Raw genomic sequence first — 15,825 nt, forward strand, 5'->3', positions numbered from 1 at the left:
TCCTCATGCGAAATAAAAACTCCCGATCAACAGGGGGTCGGGTGCACTTACATTCAATCTCACAACCCCCCATTTTACATCTTTTTGTTCGCCTAGCCAGCCGTCCTTAGCGGGGTGGGAAGCGGGAAACGGCCATCCGTTGGCGAAATAACCAGAGCGGCAACAGCGCCAACGTCGCCCGACTCGCATATCTCCCGCTAGGAGGCGCTTCGGTAACGCGACATTTTACGGTATCGACTGTGGCCGTGCCGTTGTTGTAAATATTGTTTATTTTCGGGTTTTCCGCGTTTTTTTCGTAAATTTTGGTGTATGTTGGGTGTGCTGCGGGGTGGTACCGCATCCGTGCAATGTTCCGAGTGCCAAAGGGCTAATGGAGACAGCTGTAATCCCGGCTAAAGTTCCGCCATAGCCGTAGAATCGAAAGCCTCCTTTGACATGGCAACAAGGATGGTTCGCCGTAGAGCGAGTGCCTTTATAGAATAGCCATGGAAATAGAGGTAAAGCAAAGGAATAGAAGGCGAAAACGCGCTCAGCGTATGCAGCAGGAATTGAAAGAAACGCATGCTAATAAGGCTAACGCCGATGAAAGTGAGACAGAGGATGTCATCCCCAAGAAACCCCCACGACCCCCCAACCGGAGAAAAAAGCAGAAAGACCTCCTCAAAGAGCCGCTCTGCGAGGAGGACGTCGTCGAGGGCTTCTCCATATTGCAGTTTAGGACATATGAGGACCTGGAGGTAAGTTTTTCTAGAGGTTATTGGCCAAATTTGCATAATGTACTTGCAGCCTGACAGAAACCATACTTCCGACGGCAAACCACTGAATTTTATATTAGCCGTTTGCAAAAACCCACTAACCCCCATTCATTAACATACCAGCCTCAAAGAGGTGGTTTCTATAAGGAAAAAGCAGATGTTGTCTTAATAGTCCTTTGTTTTAAGCAAGGGACGTCCCATGTCTCTCTTGTCACGTAGGTACCCACTTCTGTCATATGGACAATTTTCTCCTCAAAGACTTCAATAACCCAGCTGATTTTTGTCATCATTTATTGACAGTGAAAGTACCAGATTTATTGTGTAGGTAAAATCCTTTTTACTGTGTTTCTCTCCCAGTTTGCATAAGCACAAATTATTACCCTCCTAGACTTTGCCCCACCAGGCCAAATTAAGTCACTTCTGGGGTTTAATGCTGGTTCTTTATTATAAACTTGTTTCCATTTGGATTGAACAAATAAACCAGTACATTTATATGCTTTTAACAGTGACATCAAGGTTCGTCTCCTGGTTTGTTTATAGTCTGGGCACATCACTCCATAAATCCGTACATGTGGGCTTGTTTTGAGTTTGGATTTAAATGAGGTTGTGAAAAACCAAAATAGTCCTTGAGTGTTAACATCAGACAGCTCATCATTAATGGGTTCACCTTGTTTTAATCATCTATAGAACCTCTATAATTGCGATTTCAATTTTGCGTACTTTTGTTTTATTAAGTGCCTCGTTAAGTACGTAGATTTTGGCCCGGAATTTCGGTTGGAATTTGATTATCTTAGCAGGTGGATGGTATTTTGAGGAATATAATTTGCAAAAATTCGTTGGCACCCCCACTCCTTTTACTTCTGCTTAAATTTAAAATAATCTAGACCTTCAAATTTCCCATGTGAAATATATTATTGACAAGAAAGCCCTCAAGAAATCGGTAATTGTCACTTGGGGATTGTTCAAAAAGTTCTTGCTATTGTTAAAAGTTGTATAATGAATTTGATTACGAAACGGAATTTGAAGGTAAATTCAAGTTTATAACTGTACTAATAGTTGGTAGTTGATAGTAAGAGGCATAACCCTATTAATATGCTTGGAACAATAAAATACATATTTCATATGGGAATTTTATGGTTCATCCTCAAGTTAACATTAAACTGAATTCACAGAGAGCCTATATAAATGGCCCTTAGGATGGCATTTTCCCCGTTGATATCGTTTCTTAAATGTAGACTAAGGTGGTCTCTTAGGTGGACTTGAAGTGCGTTTTTGATTATGTAATTTCATGTAGATATTGGTAAAAATGTTGGAAAATTTCCTGGTATTAAGTGGATCACAAATTGTATTTTTTGTGTATAACATTGTGTTATCTCAACTTGGTGTGCAGCCAAGATGACTATGTGTGGAAGCGACGGATTCACCGCTGCACACAAAAACGATTGTTATCATGGCAAAAAATAGTGTTACTTGCATTATATCTGGCCAATATTTTCATGCATATAGAACCACTAGCCAAAAGTAAAACGGCATAATGTTGAAGTCTACGCTGCTGTCGGGAATTTTAAACAGGAAGTCGAGACGACTGGAACCACGATGTCGAAGAACACATTGAAATGGAAAGTCTTAATATATCTCTTCATGATTATTGTCATTTTATATACAAACCAGAGAAGTTATAACTAATGAAACACGTGTAAATAAATGGGACTGATTGTTGTAAAAACGATCAATATCGATTAGGATGCAAAAAATGCAAGAGTGTATTGATGAAAAAGTCCAAGTGCATGAGCTTTTTTATTTAACCCAGGTTGATGGAATATATGTAAATCTAAAATTTTCGTTGCAAAAGTTACATTCAAAGCAGAATTTTTTACACCTAAGTGCCTGTCGTCTATTACTGTAGTTACAAACGTTACTTAATGATGTATACTTAATTTTTGCTCCGAAACAAAATGGTGGTAGTGGCCAATGAAATTACAGAAAATTCTCAATTCTCATAAAAAAAAAAAATACTGGAAGTGAAATTTATCATGGCACAGACTAGCAAATGAATATCAAGGAGAAAAACACATTAAGCAATGAAGTGGAAGGTCCCAGAAGTGATGAAAAGCATTGGTAAAAAGAAAAAAGACATAAAAAAACCTGCATAAATAAATATAGCTATTTTGAACCTATCTACCTAGTCCGAACTAAGAAAATAGGTCGTTTTTAGCTACGGTTAAGAAAACGATTACGCAATATATTAAGTATGGAGATCAATTAAAATAAAAAATGCCATGTAAAAAAGAATGAAATTCAATATAAGAATTTTATGGTGGTCGACCCAACGTTGCACGTTTTGCCGTATGGGGCAAATTTCTGACCACCAGGTGTATGCTATCAACGTTATAAACGTACGCTAGAAATATTTTTATAGGCGAAAATCATAGAACTAAGAATATGAAGAGGGAGTAGAGGAAATGGATAATAGTAATAATATCTTCTGCTCTGCCTACACAGGTTACCCACATAAATCCGTGGTCTACACTTAACTAGTTTCCAAATGTAAGATGCTTTATTGAAAATTTGCAGTGTGACAAAGTTGCAATATCAGAAACTTGTTTGACATCTGAAATGCCATCAAACTTACTTGGAATCAAAAGTTACTCGCTTTATTGCCGAAGAGACAGGGGAGGTAGTGTAGCGGTTTACATAACGTCAAGAATCAAAGTTTCAACATTTTAGACATGAGTAACGGTATCTACTAATTGTGGTTTAAGCTAAAACCTCGACTAAAACACCATAAATTATACAGCTTGATTCACGGTCGATGGTAGGATAGACGTTTATGGAAAACAGGACATATGATCTTTCTGAAAACTTGCAAATAAGGTAATCGGTCTTGCAGCATTCGTCTAAAACGTTTTCAGCACCGCGACGTTGTCCGTTATGCAAAGAATTAGGAACAAATCCGATATATTAAATGAGACACCGTGTATATTATTTCATTTTTAGTTTCGCTACTCCTCTTTGACCATTTCTGCTTGATGATTCCCACATCTATCTCTAGCGATTGTCGAAATATCAATTAATGTTTTTTTTTTTTTTTGTGTAAAATAAGGGCCCATTAAACTCTTCGTTATAATACCATTTGAACTCACAAAGAGCATAAATTCTGGAGATTGTTTCGAAAAGATGGCCGAATTGGCCCACGTAGAAAAAAGAAACCACAAGCCTCATATATGTATGTATATAATCCTGGCTAAACATAATATGCCTGAATTTAAGTTCGTAAAAGTTCGACCTCTGCAACGTCTTACGAAGACAAGACCGAGACATTCGAACGGTTTTTAAAACATTTTAACGTTTTGGTGAGAAATCTGTTATCGTTTTCAGAATTGAGGAAAAAATTGTTATAAAAACGACAGAACCGAAGTGTATGGAATGTGAATATGTAAAATATGTGGAACACTTTGAAAATTTTGTCGGTTCAATCATGTCTATTCCTCAGCGATTCAGATGAGGAATTTTCGAAGTGTCACATATTTTACACAGTGACATTCCATACAAATTTTGTAAATTTTAATTTGTATGTCATTTTATTTTTATTTTTTGGGAGCCATTGTTAAATGAGCTGATCAAGGAATGAGTAAAAAAAATTACATATTCGTAATAAATCGCGGCAAACTTGTTTTTAGTAAATCGTGTAAACGGCTTATGTCAGAGAATTGATTTGAAGGTTGAATCTGTTACTTCTCCCAATTACAAATATTCTTGTTGGAAGTTTGATACTGTCAGTTACAACATTCAATATGGGTATTTTGACCATAACTCAAAAAACTGAGTCAAGGCCGTTTTGGGTGCCTCTCTGTGCGAGTGCACTAGAGGCTCGACTTTATTTTACTAGCAGACGGTCCAAACTAAGGCTTCAGCTCGCAGGGTTAATATTCATTCTCTTTTTTGGAACACTAACCGTTCCTACACTTAAAACTCAATCATAATTTTTTTCACTGTTCTTTACATATACAGAATGACAAATTGATAAATTAACGATGGATATATTAAAGATAATAAAAATCCATTGAAACAATTTTTGTGACATGGAGAGGAAACACAAATCTATGTATTAACTAACTCTAACTGACATCTCAATTGTGACAACTCAACACTTAAACATACTGGACAAGATATTAAAAAAATCTTTCCTTACCTACCATACGTTGTTTTCAGACAAATTGCAACTCCAAAAGCCCCCCCTCCCCATTTTTGTTCGCAAAATTATTTAAATAAATTCGAATTTTTTACAGGGAGTGGCATCGGCCTCAAATTTCGACCGCGGTCAAAATCTTTTGTTTAAACCTCTACACGTAAATACCTATTACATTTTTATGGACCTTTTTTGGGTCATTCTGTAGATAACATTCTATCAATCTCATTCAAAGTTTTATAGCTGCTGTGGAAGACTTTTCGGACTCACAAAAGACACATCGAGATAATACGTTTCGCAAAAGGTTTATGACCCCAATTTAGTTGCTGATTTTTATTTCCTTAATTTTTTTCCTGGTGTGTACATTTTTTCAATATATTCCAAAAATTTTCAAATTAACGGTTCACCGTAGTTCTTTTTTTCAAAATTAACAAGTTCAAAGAAGTTTAGAAATGTTACTGGAGCAGTACCCCTATGAATTTCTTAAAAATTCAAAGCCGATTTATCAATATTCATCAATTGATTAATGTTTTCCTGTTTCTGATTCTCAGGAAATATGGCATCAATAATTTCCTCAATATACTATTTTAATGTTATTTATCGTGTTTACTCACGCATAAAAAAATATTACAGGCATTTTATTATTTTTTTCAATGAGAATTAAAAAGTAATTAATTTTATGTACACAGCAATACTTATACAGGGTGATTCAAAATTAAGTGCAAACATTTTAGAAGAGCGTTTTTGAGGTCAAACTACGACTATCTTTCTCAACACCTGTATTCTGAATGGAGCTGCAGCCATCGAAAGTTGGGCGAAAAAAACTGATTATGTGAAATTATGGCCACAGTTACCTATCAAATTTTATGACATTTTGCAAGCCCTCGTTTTTTAGGTGCTCTATTCATTTTTTGCTTCAAAAATTATGCAAATTTAATTTCGAACGGGTTAAAGGGGATCTACACTTTGCATAGCCCTCATTTTATGTTTCCGGCGAGAAACTCTAAATTTAACTATCATCATTTAATTGGTCATAAAAAAATCTATAATTTTGTTGCTTTGTGTGTGTTTTTTTTAATGCAACTAACAGTTTGCAAGAAAACTGTTGTTGAATGGAAGGATAGTCTTATCAAATCTTATCTGACGGCTGCGACTCTTGAAATTTTTGCTTATTTCCTTCTGAAATTAATTTTACATAATTTTCGAAGCAAAAAGTGAATTAGAGGGTTGGAAAAACGAGGAATTCGAAATTTGCATGAAATTTGATCGAAAACTGTGGTCACAATTTGACACAATCGATTTTTTTCCATCCAACCTTCGATAGCTTCCGCTGCGAGGGGTGCGTTTTAGGACACAGGTTTATGGAGAGGAGCAGTCTCGCTTTGACCTCGAAAGTAGTATCTTAAAATAGATGCAGTCACTTTCGAATCACCCTGTATAGTAGAAAAGTCGTAAACTCGCTAATATCTCAAATTGCTATGTAGTTAACTACTTCAGGTCCAATTAATGCCCCAGAAAAAATTAAAAGCCTTGAAGTTTAAGTAGCAATTTAATAAGCACACTCTGGTATTTTTTTCAACGATTTTTTAATGACTTTCTTATGGTGTGTCAAAGTTTGTTCATTCAATTTTCCTTTCATGGGAGTGTTGGGCTTAATGGTGTTAACAGATATTAAGCAAAATACAGGACGCGTCTGTCACTACGGACTTCTGCCCCAAAGATTTAATTAGGCATTAAAAGTTCTCTCTCCATCTGCCCCTCTCTATCTCCCCGTTACTGGGATCTGCTTTCACATTTTTTAATAATCTCACAGCTACAACCTCGAATGAATATTGATCAGCATCAATTTGCATCGAAAAAGCTTCGCCAACATTTTCCACGGCGAAAAGAAAATTAAAGTTTTTCCCCGGCGAGGAGAAAGCTGAGATTAAACCGGAGATAATGCCCTTCGGTGGGGAGGAAAGTCGGGTTAACTAGGAAGGAGTTTGTTTTTTACCCGCTCGGGAATGGGTTAAGTATTTACAAGCCGGTTCGGAGTTTTTTCCGCATCAGCACTGGATTTCTACGACGTTTATAGGACACTAAACCGAAATGACTTTCGGAAGATTATTTGCCAAATCTGTTCACTTTATTAAGCTGAAGCTCAGCGAAATCGATCGGCGCTACGAAAACGGTTTTGCGCGTCTTAATGAAAACCAATTCCCCCGGATTAGCCGTTTATTGGCCCGTAAACATTCAGTCTTACTGGTGAAAAGGGGAGGCACTAGTCTCCAGTTTACCTGGATTAGGCCACTTAATTAGTCCAAATTTAATCACTCATCAGCTTTACTCCAACGTTATTGCGCCGTTATTAAATGCAACCTTGTAACATACAATGGTCCTTCGAGCCAGCTAAGCGGTCGGATTTATAGACGTTATAATTCATAGAAGCGAAACGACATTAATTCAGTCGACTGAGTAGTCTGATTCCCATTCTGTGTAGCCGCTAGTTCAGCCGTTAATATCACCGTGTCCTCGTAATCTGACAAGCAAACTCGGGATTTGTAAACTGTTTTATTCAAAAAGTTTAAATTGACTACAGAAACATGAGCGCTCAAAATTGCAACTTTGGCCTCTGTGGATGTAGCAGGATATGCGATATTTTATTACTAAACGAAGCAGCAAGCAACAGCGGCCTGTTTGGTTAGTTATCCATTCGCTTCGTTTAAAAAGATGTAAAACTGATTCAGTCTTGAATGATGTTACGTCAAGAACTTTGTGCATAAAAATCCTGGATTCAAAATCCTGTTAAATTACGTGAAACCTATCACCTATTCTGTGTCAACGGATTCGAAACAAAATAAACACAAGGGATTTTTTTGTTACAGCGAGAGAAAATAGTTTTTTTTGCTTTGCACGCTTTTTAGGAGAAGAGATTCCGTTCGAATAAGTTCAAGGCCTTTATTTCGAACGTTGTTTATTTTTCAAAACGTTAACAAAAACCCTCAAAAAAAGTTCTGCAACATTTCGGTGTGGGAGCCTTTCGAATTGCACATCGATATAGATTTTTTTTTTTTTTTTTTTTTTTTTGAGGCTTGAAAGCTACGAGAACCCCCGGAAACACATTGAAAACGTCGATAATTCCGAGAAATTTACTCTTCGCTCCGTTTCAATCTCCCCGAAGATATTTAAGCGATAACTTATTAATGTTAGAAATGAAATTGATTTTGTCCATCAAAATTTGTAATTACCGCCAGTGTGTCTTTCTTCCACAATGTGGAAATCGCAACTCTCGTATGGCCTTCCTTGTCTGCTACGTGCGGTTGAAAAATAGCAGACGAATCGCGTAGTTCTCCTTCTACGTCATTCCAAGCCGGGCCTAATCCAATCGCCCAACGCGAATTTTTGATTGTATGAAATGTCGAGTGGAAGTGCAATAATTCAGTTGGTTAGTTAGAGTTAAAAAAAATTCGCATATTTTTAGATCAGGACCTTCAACGTCTCTTTGCTAGCTACGACAACGTGGCACGATCATTTTGTTTTTGGAATTAAAGTGACCGCTGGTGACATCACGTAAACCGCAAGTGAGATTCGTGTTTCCAAACTTCGGAAATCGGAAATAACATCGTCCCATCTCTTTGTTTTAAGAATGGAATGATGGAGTGTCTCGAAACTGCATTCGAGAACCGTTGCCGCATTTTCAAGATTGCACCTTTTTGATGAGTCTTCATCTAAAACGTTGCCGTCTACTCGTTTTGGAAGATAAAACCAATTTATCTCGCGTCCCATCGAACGTCCGTCCCACCAAAAGTGCTGCTCGTTGTGGTTTGTGCCCCCTCCCCCCCAAAAAGAAAAATCTGTCCCGATCACACTATATACGGCCGATTAATTTTAATCTTTAGGCAAACAAAAGGGCTCCCGGATGGGCGCTATTTTAATAAATCAAGCGGTTAAAAAGGGTTTCGTATGTGCATATCAATCAAGTGTAATCATGAGTGGTTCGTCAACCGAAACGTAAAAGGTTCATATTTGTTTTGTCGTCGAGATGATAACGCATGAGGGATCCCCCATCAAGTCCCCAGTTACGCTTAACAACCTGTTATTAGTCAATTGATTACTTGATTGATCAGCTTATTAACCATTAGCGAAACGTGTCAAGTACCGCCGTCAGTCATTTCTTCTGAAGAAAAAAGTACGCCATTGTCTTCCAATGATTCTCAAACATACAATTAATGCAGTTCTACAGAATTAAGCAAAAACCTATCAATTCGCTCCCGAGGTAATCTCGGACATTTCGCGCAATGCCCCACTGATCCCTTTACAATATCGTCGACGCCATTAAAGGGGTTTTCAACCCTTTCTCGTCGGTAGGTATATGGAACGACAGAAATATAAATAGCGTTGACCCCAAACGGACCGCCGAACGGTCGCTGGTTGTTTATATTTGTCTTTACTTTAGTTGGGAATCAAATATTCACTCGTGTTTTAGGGGTGGTTATTTCAAAGAGTGTGTGTGACCGTTATGTGTTTTTTTACTGATGATGAAATTTGATTAAAAAATTTCAGTGTATAATAATATTATTTTGAAAATTTGTCGTACAATATTTAAGACTCAAACTCGTATTCAAAGTTACCTATCCATTCAACTCTATTTGAGGCTCAAACCTAATTGAATTTTCCTCCGTAATTGAGTTTAAAATTTCTTTTTAAAGCCATCTATGTATCTATACGTCTTCCGTGAGTGACAATTTTTTTTCAAATAAATTTGGCCTTAATGATCTTACTTTGACCTGCAGACAATCTTTGACCCTTGAGTAATATGAAATAAATACCTCAGCCCCCTAAATTGATTCGTTTCAAAAAATTGGAGGTTAGACCACCAAACTTTCCCCACATCAATAATTACTCTTCCGGTCCCCCATGTGACCGATGATTGATCGTTCCCGCCTTAAACGTCAAAATAAAAGGGCCCTAATTTGAAGGTTTATTTACATCGTTATTGGTAATCAGAATGACGCGACACTGGGCGACGCGAAGAAAAATGGAATGAGTGCGCCGCGACGACAGCAAACAATAACGCATCGTCGCCAAATTGAAAAATGATGTCGAGGATTTTTTGAAAAATGGGCCGCCCACGGTTGGGCGGCTGCTGTGGGAAAATTGAATCGAGCCGAGATGCTTTAAGACTGGTAATTGTTCGCATCTAGGGGGGCTAATCGGCGGTGAAATCTGTCAGAGAGAAAAAGTGGTTTTGAGCCTTAAAGTGACAGAGAAATATGTAATTTAAATTTTCCGAGAAGTGGGAACCCATCGAATCTATAAAGATAATGATAGTCCGGAGTCACTCCACTGTCACCAATATTGTTGACTCAAATTTCGAGTTCTTAAAACAAAGAATATTGGAACCGCAATAGAAAATTATATAGTTTTGATTCCTGCTTATGCCGAATGAGATAATTTTTTAGGTTTACCATAACCAACCATCAGTAATTTATACAGTTTACCGAATTTGACAATATTTTAATTTTCATTGACACTTTACGTAATTTCATTGCTTCTTTGATAGCTCGCCGAACTGTCAAAAAACTGTCACTTGTAACTCAAGTTCGTTAAAGATAAGATTGGAGATGGATAGCAGGAAAGTCACAAGGACATGAACAAATATCCTTGCACGAAAGTGTGTGAAATTTTTGAAAATCTTCAATTCATAAGAGGAATATGAGTAACGCCTAATATCTGTCCGCTGTTACACTCAAGTTCTTCTAGGAGGAATGCAATATTCAGCATGTTGTCATTTTTTTTAACTTGGGCAGTAAAGTTTCACGATATTAAATTGTAACGGCGACCTCAGTTGTCGATCATTCGGAAGTCGAAACCGTTTCTTTTGTCGGTGGTTGATGTCGCTATCTGTCATCTGTCAGATATCATAAGTCAAGTCATAAATATTTTATTCCATTCTTGTCTTATTGCCCTGTGTTTGGACAGACCGACAGTTTATATTCTTCGAATTGTCTCTTTCTGAAATCTGAAAAACCAAGTTAAAAAATATCTGTCAAAATAGTCCTCAATAATAGTTTTTCCCCACTTCTCAGAACTTTTTCATCTCAAAGTTGTTCTGATTTTTTTAGAGATATTAGTGGTAATAAAAGGCTCAGTAATTTGTATTTTTTTTGTCATAAATGGCGTCATCCGTTATTGGTTGTTGGAAGCTGCCTGACATTTTTGGAATTCCGATAATTGAGTACCTCAGGGTTTGGGGCGAACTAAATTACCCTATGGAATAAATGGAAGTGGGGTAGCAATGAATAAAAAAGGTTTTGACTCTGATTTACTTTTTCGGAGTAATATGGATTTTACCTTATCAGTACAGAGTTTTTTCCATTAATATTGAAAAAGCGAGTCGCTTTCCGAGCTCCACTCAAAACGTCCTAAAAAACGGCTTTCCATCATAATATGTCAGCACGCGTCCCATTATACCCATACCCATAAAAAAGCTCAAGGATTTATATAGATTCAGACCATCGTTGGGTGGTCAGATACTACCATAAAATTAAAGCGCCGCTCATCATAATTTCTTTTGTCTGGTCTGTTGGGTGTTTGTTACCTAATCTTCATGATTTTGTTACAGTTGGTAGTGAAGATCGCCTCAAAGGATGCCATCAAGCGGCTTACGGAAATCGAGAGGCCCAAGATCGAGCCTAAAGCCCACATTACCAATCATATTTTGGTACATAATAACCATAACGTGAGTATTGCATCCTTGAGTTATAACGTTATTTTTAAAACACAGGTGCGGTAAGTTTAACTCCTCCTATTGTCCTTAAAATTGTTTGTTCAAATAGCAAAAACCGAGCCGCTTAATAATAATTTTTTTCTGGTATAGAATTACGTCGATTCCGGACAAACAATCACATATATTGACAGCCTTTCATAGACTTAATTTTTTTTATATAATTACCATTGAGTATTTTGATCTGAAAGCCGATAATGTTTTTTTCCTTAAGTTACAAAACAATCTTAATTTTTTATCGAAGTTTTTTGCATTTTGGTAATACGTGCAAATGGCTGTCATGCGAATGAGCTCAGGTTAGGCTTTTATAATATTCCAAAAATTCTGTAATTCAAACAGCAATTAACGTACATATAGTGTGTCTAAGATGAGAATGCCTAGTAATAGATATAGACTTGGTTAAATGGGAGAAAAATGTGGAAATCAAGGGAATAGTTTTGCGATGCAAACGCATCTTCAAAGATATTTTTGGATTTTTTGAAAACAATGGAGAACATCTTTTTCATTGCAATTTTTATTCGGCGTGACAACCTTGGTTTCATACTATGACATTTCACTTGGAAAGAATCATCAACCTTTTTTCCTAAATACGGCCCTAGCAAGTTTTTCGTTCGTTTTTGGACTACTTTTTGTTAGAAATTTATTGAGACACCACCACACATAGTAACTTATGCAATGTTCGGTCTTTAATAATTTTTAATATTATTTTTATTAAAGAAACAGGTATACATAATTAGGTAATAGACACGTACGTAAAATAATAAAAAAGTAACGATAAACGAAAACAAAAAAATTGCGTAAATTACCAAATGTGATATCCACGAATGATAAATAAATTTATAATAAAAAGCAGTCTTAAAACAGACAAAACAACTTGGCAGGGCCGCACTTAGCAAATAGTGGGAGCGTCATTCTTGACAAACGCAATGTAATAGAATGAAACCGATACTCTGTCGCAGCTTATAAAAAAATCAATGGAAAAGTAATTTTAGTTTCTACCTACCTCTTACCATAGCTCAGAGAAAAAATAAAAAATGAACTTGAACATTTAGTTTTTTTTCTAAATAACTAGAAACCCAACATTTTCCTGTAGGTCCGTTTACACCATGAAGCCACCCCCATCAATTAATAATTTTTCTCCCATGTAATCAAGTCAGTGTCTAGTGCCGCTTTCAAGCTCCCCACGATGGACCCCCCTTCCGTTCTTAAAAGCAACGCTCGAACGAAGCAAATATATCAATACTAATAAGAATTTTTTCCCACAATGTCAAAGGCCTTGACTAACTCGAAAAACGCATTCCATTCCATTAACACGATACCGATATCCATATAATTATCGCATAGTTACCGACTTAATAGATCAGCAGCACTCAATACGCAGATGTTCTAAAGCCATCAAGCAACAAGCTCACCTAATCGTCCCATTAACGTACGGTAGATAGCGAAGCAAAATAATACAAGGTGTTGACATTATCATGTCAAATTATAGTCACCGAGCATTGAAAAAACACCTGTTTCGCCACATGGCTTCTTGTTGTTAAACAGCTACCCGAACCACTTGAGACTTCGAAGGCACATGTCGGAGCAGACAAACAAAGGCGTATTGTGCGCAAAATTACCGGTTCGAATGTGTATTATCGAGAACAATGTTGTTTTGTTATGAAAATGGCATCTGTTTTAGTTGTTTGTATGTAGGTAATTAATTTTCGCCCTCATCTTTTAGTTATTTTACGGAGTGGATTGTTTTGAAAAGACCATTAATGTATAATGTGTCACGAGGTTCAATTTGACACAAACCGAAATCCAAAATGGCGCGTATAATCATTAAAATTGTCAAAATTGACATTGATACAACTTGAATTATCACTCAAATTCGTAGCAACGCCATTAATAATAGTGAATAATCGCATTGTCAAGATCGCCATCTCATCAGCGACGATCTTCTCTTTTCAGTGGCGGCGGCCATTTTGGCTTTCGTGTCGTTAAGCGGGCCGTTCAGATCGCTATCTTTACGTTTTGACGATTATCCCCAACAAGGCTTTTATGTTAATTGAGTCGAGTGAAAAAATGAAGCGGTAAATAAATGGCGATACGTCCAAATAATAAAGTCTGGGAATTTATAGGCTGCCTACTTGGCACGCACACCCGGTGTCGAGCAGTAGAGAGTTTTAGTTGAGTTACTCTATAATTTTTACGGTAACGTTATGCAATTGTCTTTTTTTTCCATTCAAGAGAAAACGCATATAATTGAATGTATTTGTATATTTACATATATACTGTCACTATTTTATGATGCCTCAAACGTAGCAGAACGGCAGAATGCCCAGGAACGGCTCAAGTAGAAGTGCAAACGATCAAATTTCCGGTAGGTTTACCAAATTTATGCGACTTTCTAGTAGCTGAAATGATACACGATATTGGTGACGTCAATAAAAGAAAAATTTTAATTTTTCGCTTATTAACGATTTTTAGCTTCTTAACGGTTTGGCATGTTCTACTTGTCATATTTCAATTAAGAAAGTTGTGGAATCTATTAGAGGGCGCTTAAATTTGGCAACATTGCCGCAGCCTCCACCGTCATTGGATAAAATTCGCCCATAAAAAATTTGATTCTATGACCCCATTGCGGTCGTTTGTAAATTTTTTTAATCACGAAAACCTGAAAATGAATTTATTTAAATAAAATAATTAGTAACGATAAAAATATGAAAATTTGCATTCAGTATCTTAAATTTACTTTCAATAAGCTGAATCTTAAACTGTTTGAAAATGATTTCATCCCGCAAGTCAACGAATTCAACAGAAGTGAATTTAATTAAATGAGATTTAATTGAAATTGACGTAACTTTATCTCGATTTAAGAATTTAATGTGGATTTTAATACTTACGTGTTATGAATATCCGCGGCAGCTAAATGTTGAATTAGCGATAAATTTAATTTTGTGTTAAGGCGTTGGTAGTACATTACAATCAATTTGATAAATATAGGTGAATTTGAGTAAAGAAGATCCAGCTTTGTTTATGGTAAATTTAAGATGAATCATTGCCTAAAATCGCAAATCATTTGACAATATTTATATCGATGAGACAATGATTAAGTTTATTTTAAAATTTTTATGGAACTTTACTAAAAATTTCTTTGGATTTGCACCCTCACCTCGGTAATATTCCGGTTTTTAGAACGGCAACACTATCTGTGCCTTAGAAATAGTAGTTTTCAAACGACCCCGAAGACAGAAGTCGAGGTGTGTTAGATTCGGTAATCTTGCTAGTTAGACTATGGTACTTGGTGTACCTAACCCATTTGTCAGGAAATCTATTGTTAAGCCACTCCCTAAGTGATAAAATCTAGTGAGAAAGGGCTCCACCTTGTTGAAGTTGAAAATTATCCTAACTGCGTTTTAAGCTCTATTAGCACCAGCATGGTTCTTTAGATATCGGACGATAAGTTGAGCTGTGATGTTTCCTTCGAACTTCAAACAAAAACGGCAATGGAGGCTAATTTAATTAACGTCTCACAGTAAAAATTATATCGTATTTCGGCTGTTACTCTCTATTAAAACGTTAAATCGCCGAATGGCCTGAGTGCTGGAGATTAATAACAGCAGGTAATAAAATGTTGAAAGATATCTGTTACAAGTCGGTATCAGATTGCTTGACATCTGGTAGCTTGTTTAACCAGAAATACTCGCATGGTATTGGTCCTCTTCGTGGATTTATGATGACGGGGGATATTGACATGTTTTTTGATAATATGATTTGATTTGATAATTGAGGTTGACGAAGCAAAAGGGGACAAATTTATTAGCGAATTCTCATTATGCACTCCGACTAGAAGAAGCATTTAAAATGTATTAATTCTCACAGCGTGAAAAACTCAATTGGCAATTCGGTCTTGTGTTGCATGCAAAGTATGAAAGAAGTCCGCTTTGAAATTTAATTTTTAATGTAAAAAAGTTAATTGAAAATGGATCTTATATGTATGTTTTACCTGTTGCAAGTCAGAACAGAACAAAAACGAAACTAAGGGAATAGCTAGCAGATAATTCTGATTTATTCCCAAGCTTAAAGCGGAATAATGTTTTACTCAAAAAACGCTTTTGAAAAAATCT

General features: G+C 36.4%; 1 protein-coding gene across 8 annotated transcripts in view; it reads left to right on the forward strand.

The window, feature by feature from the left end:
* The first annotated feature begins 205 nt into the window (after nucleotides 1-205).
* Nucleotides 206-15,825, forward strand: part of LOC136347449 (autism susceptibility gene 2 protein homolog) — a 101,450-nt gene continuing 85,830 nt past the window's right edge. For 7 of the 8 annotated variants that reach the window (XM_066297460.1, XM_066297463.1, XM_066297464.1 and 4 more), the window contains exons 1-2: nucleotides 206-737; nucleotides 11,552-11,668. In XM_066297460.1, coding sequence (XP_066153557.1) covers nucleotides 486-737; nucleotides 11,552-11,668 — 369 coding nt within the window. In that variant the 5' untranslated portion in view covers nucleotides 206-485. The remainder of the gene's footprint in view (nucleotides 738-11,551; nucleotides 11,669-15,825) is intronic. The other variant, XM_066297466.1, reaches the window with a different exon arrangement.

This window comes from Euwallacea fornicatus, chromosome 28 (genome assembly GCF_040115645.1).
Source record: "Euwallacea fornicatus isolate EFF26 chromosome 28, ASM4011564v1, whole genome shotgun sequence".
Taxonomy (NCBI): Eukaryota; Metazoa; Arthropoda; class Insecta; order Coleoptera; family Curculionidae; genus Euwallacea; species Euwallacea fornicatus.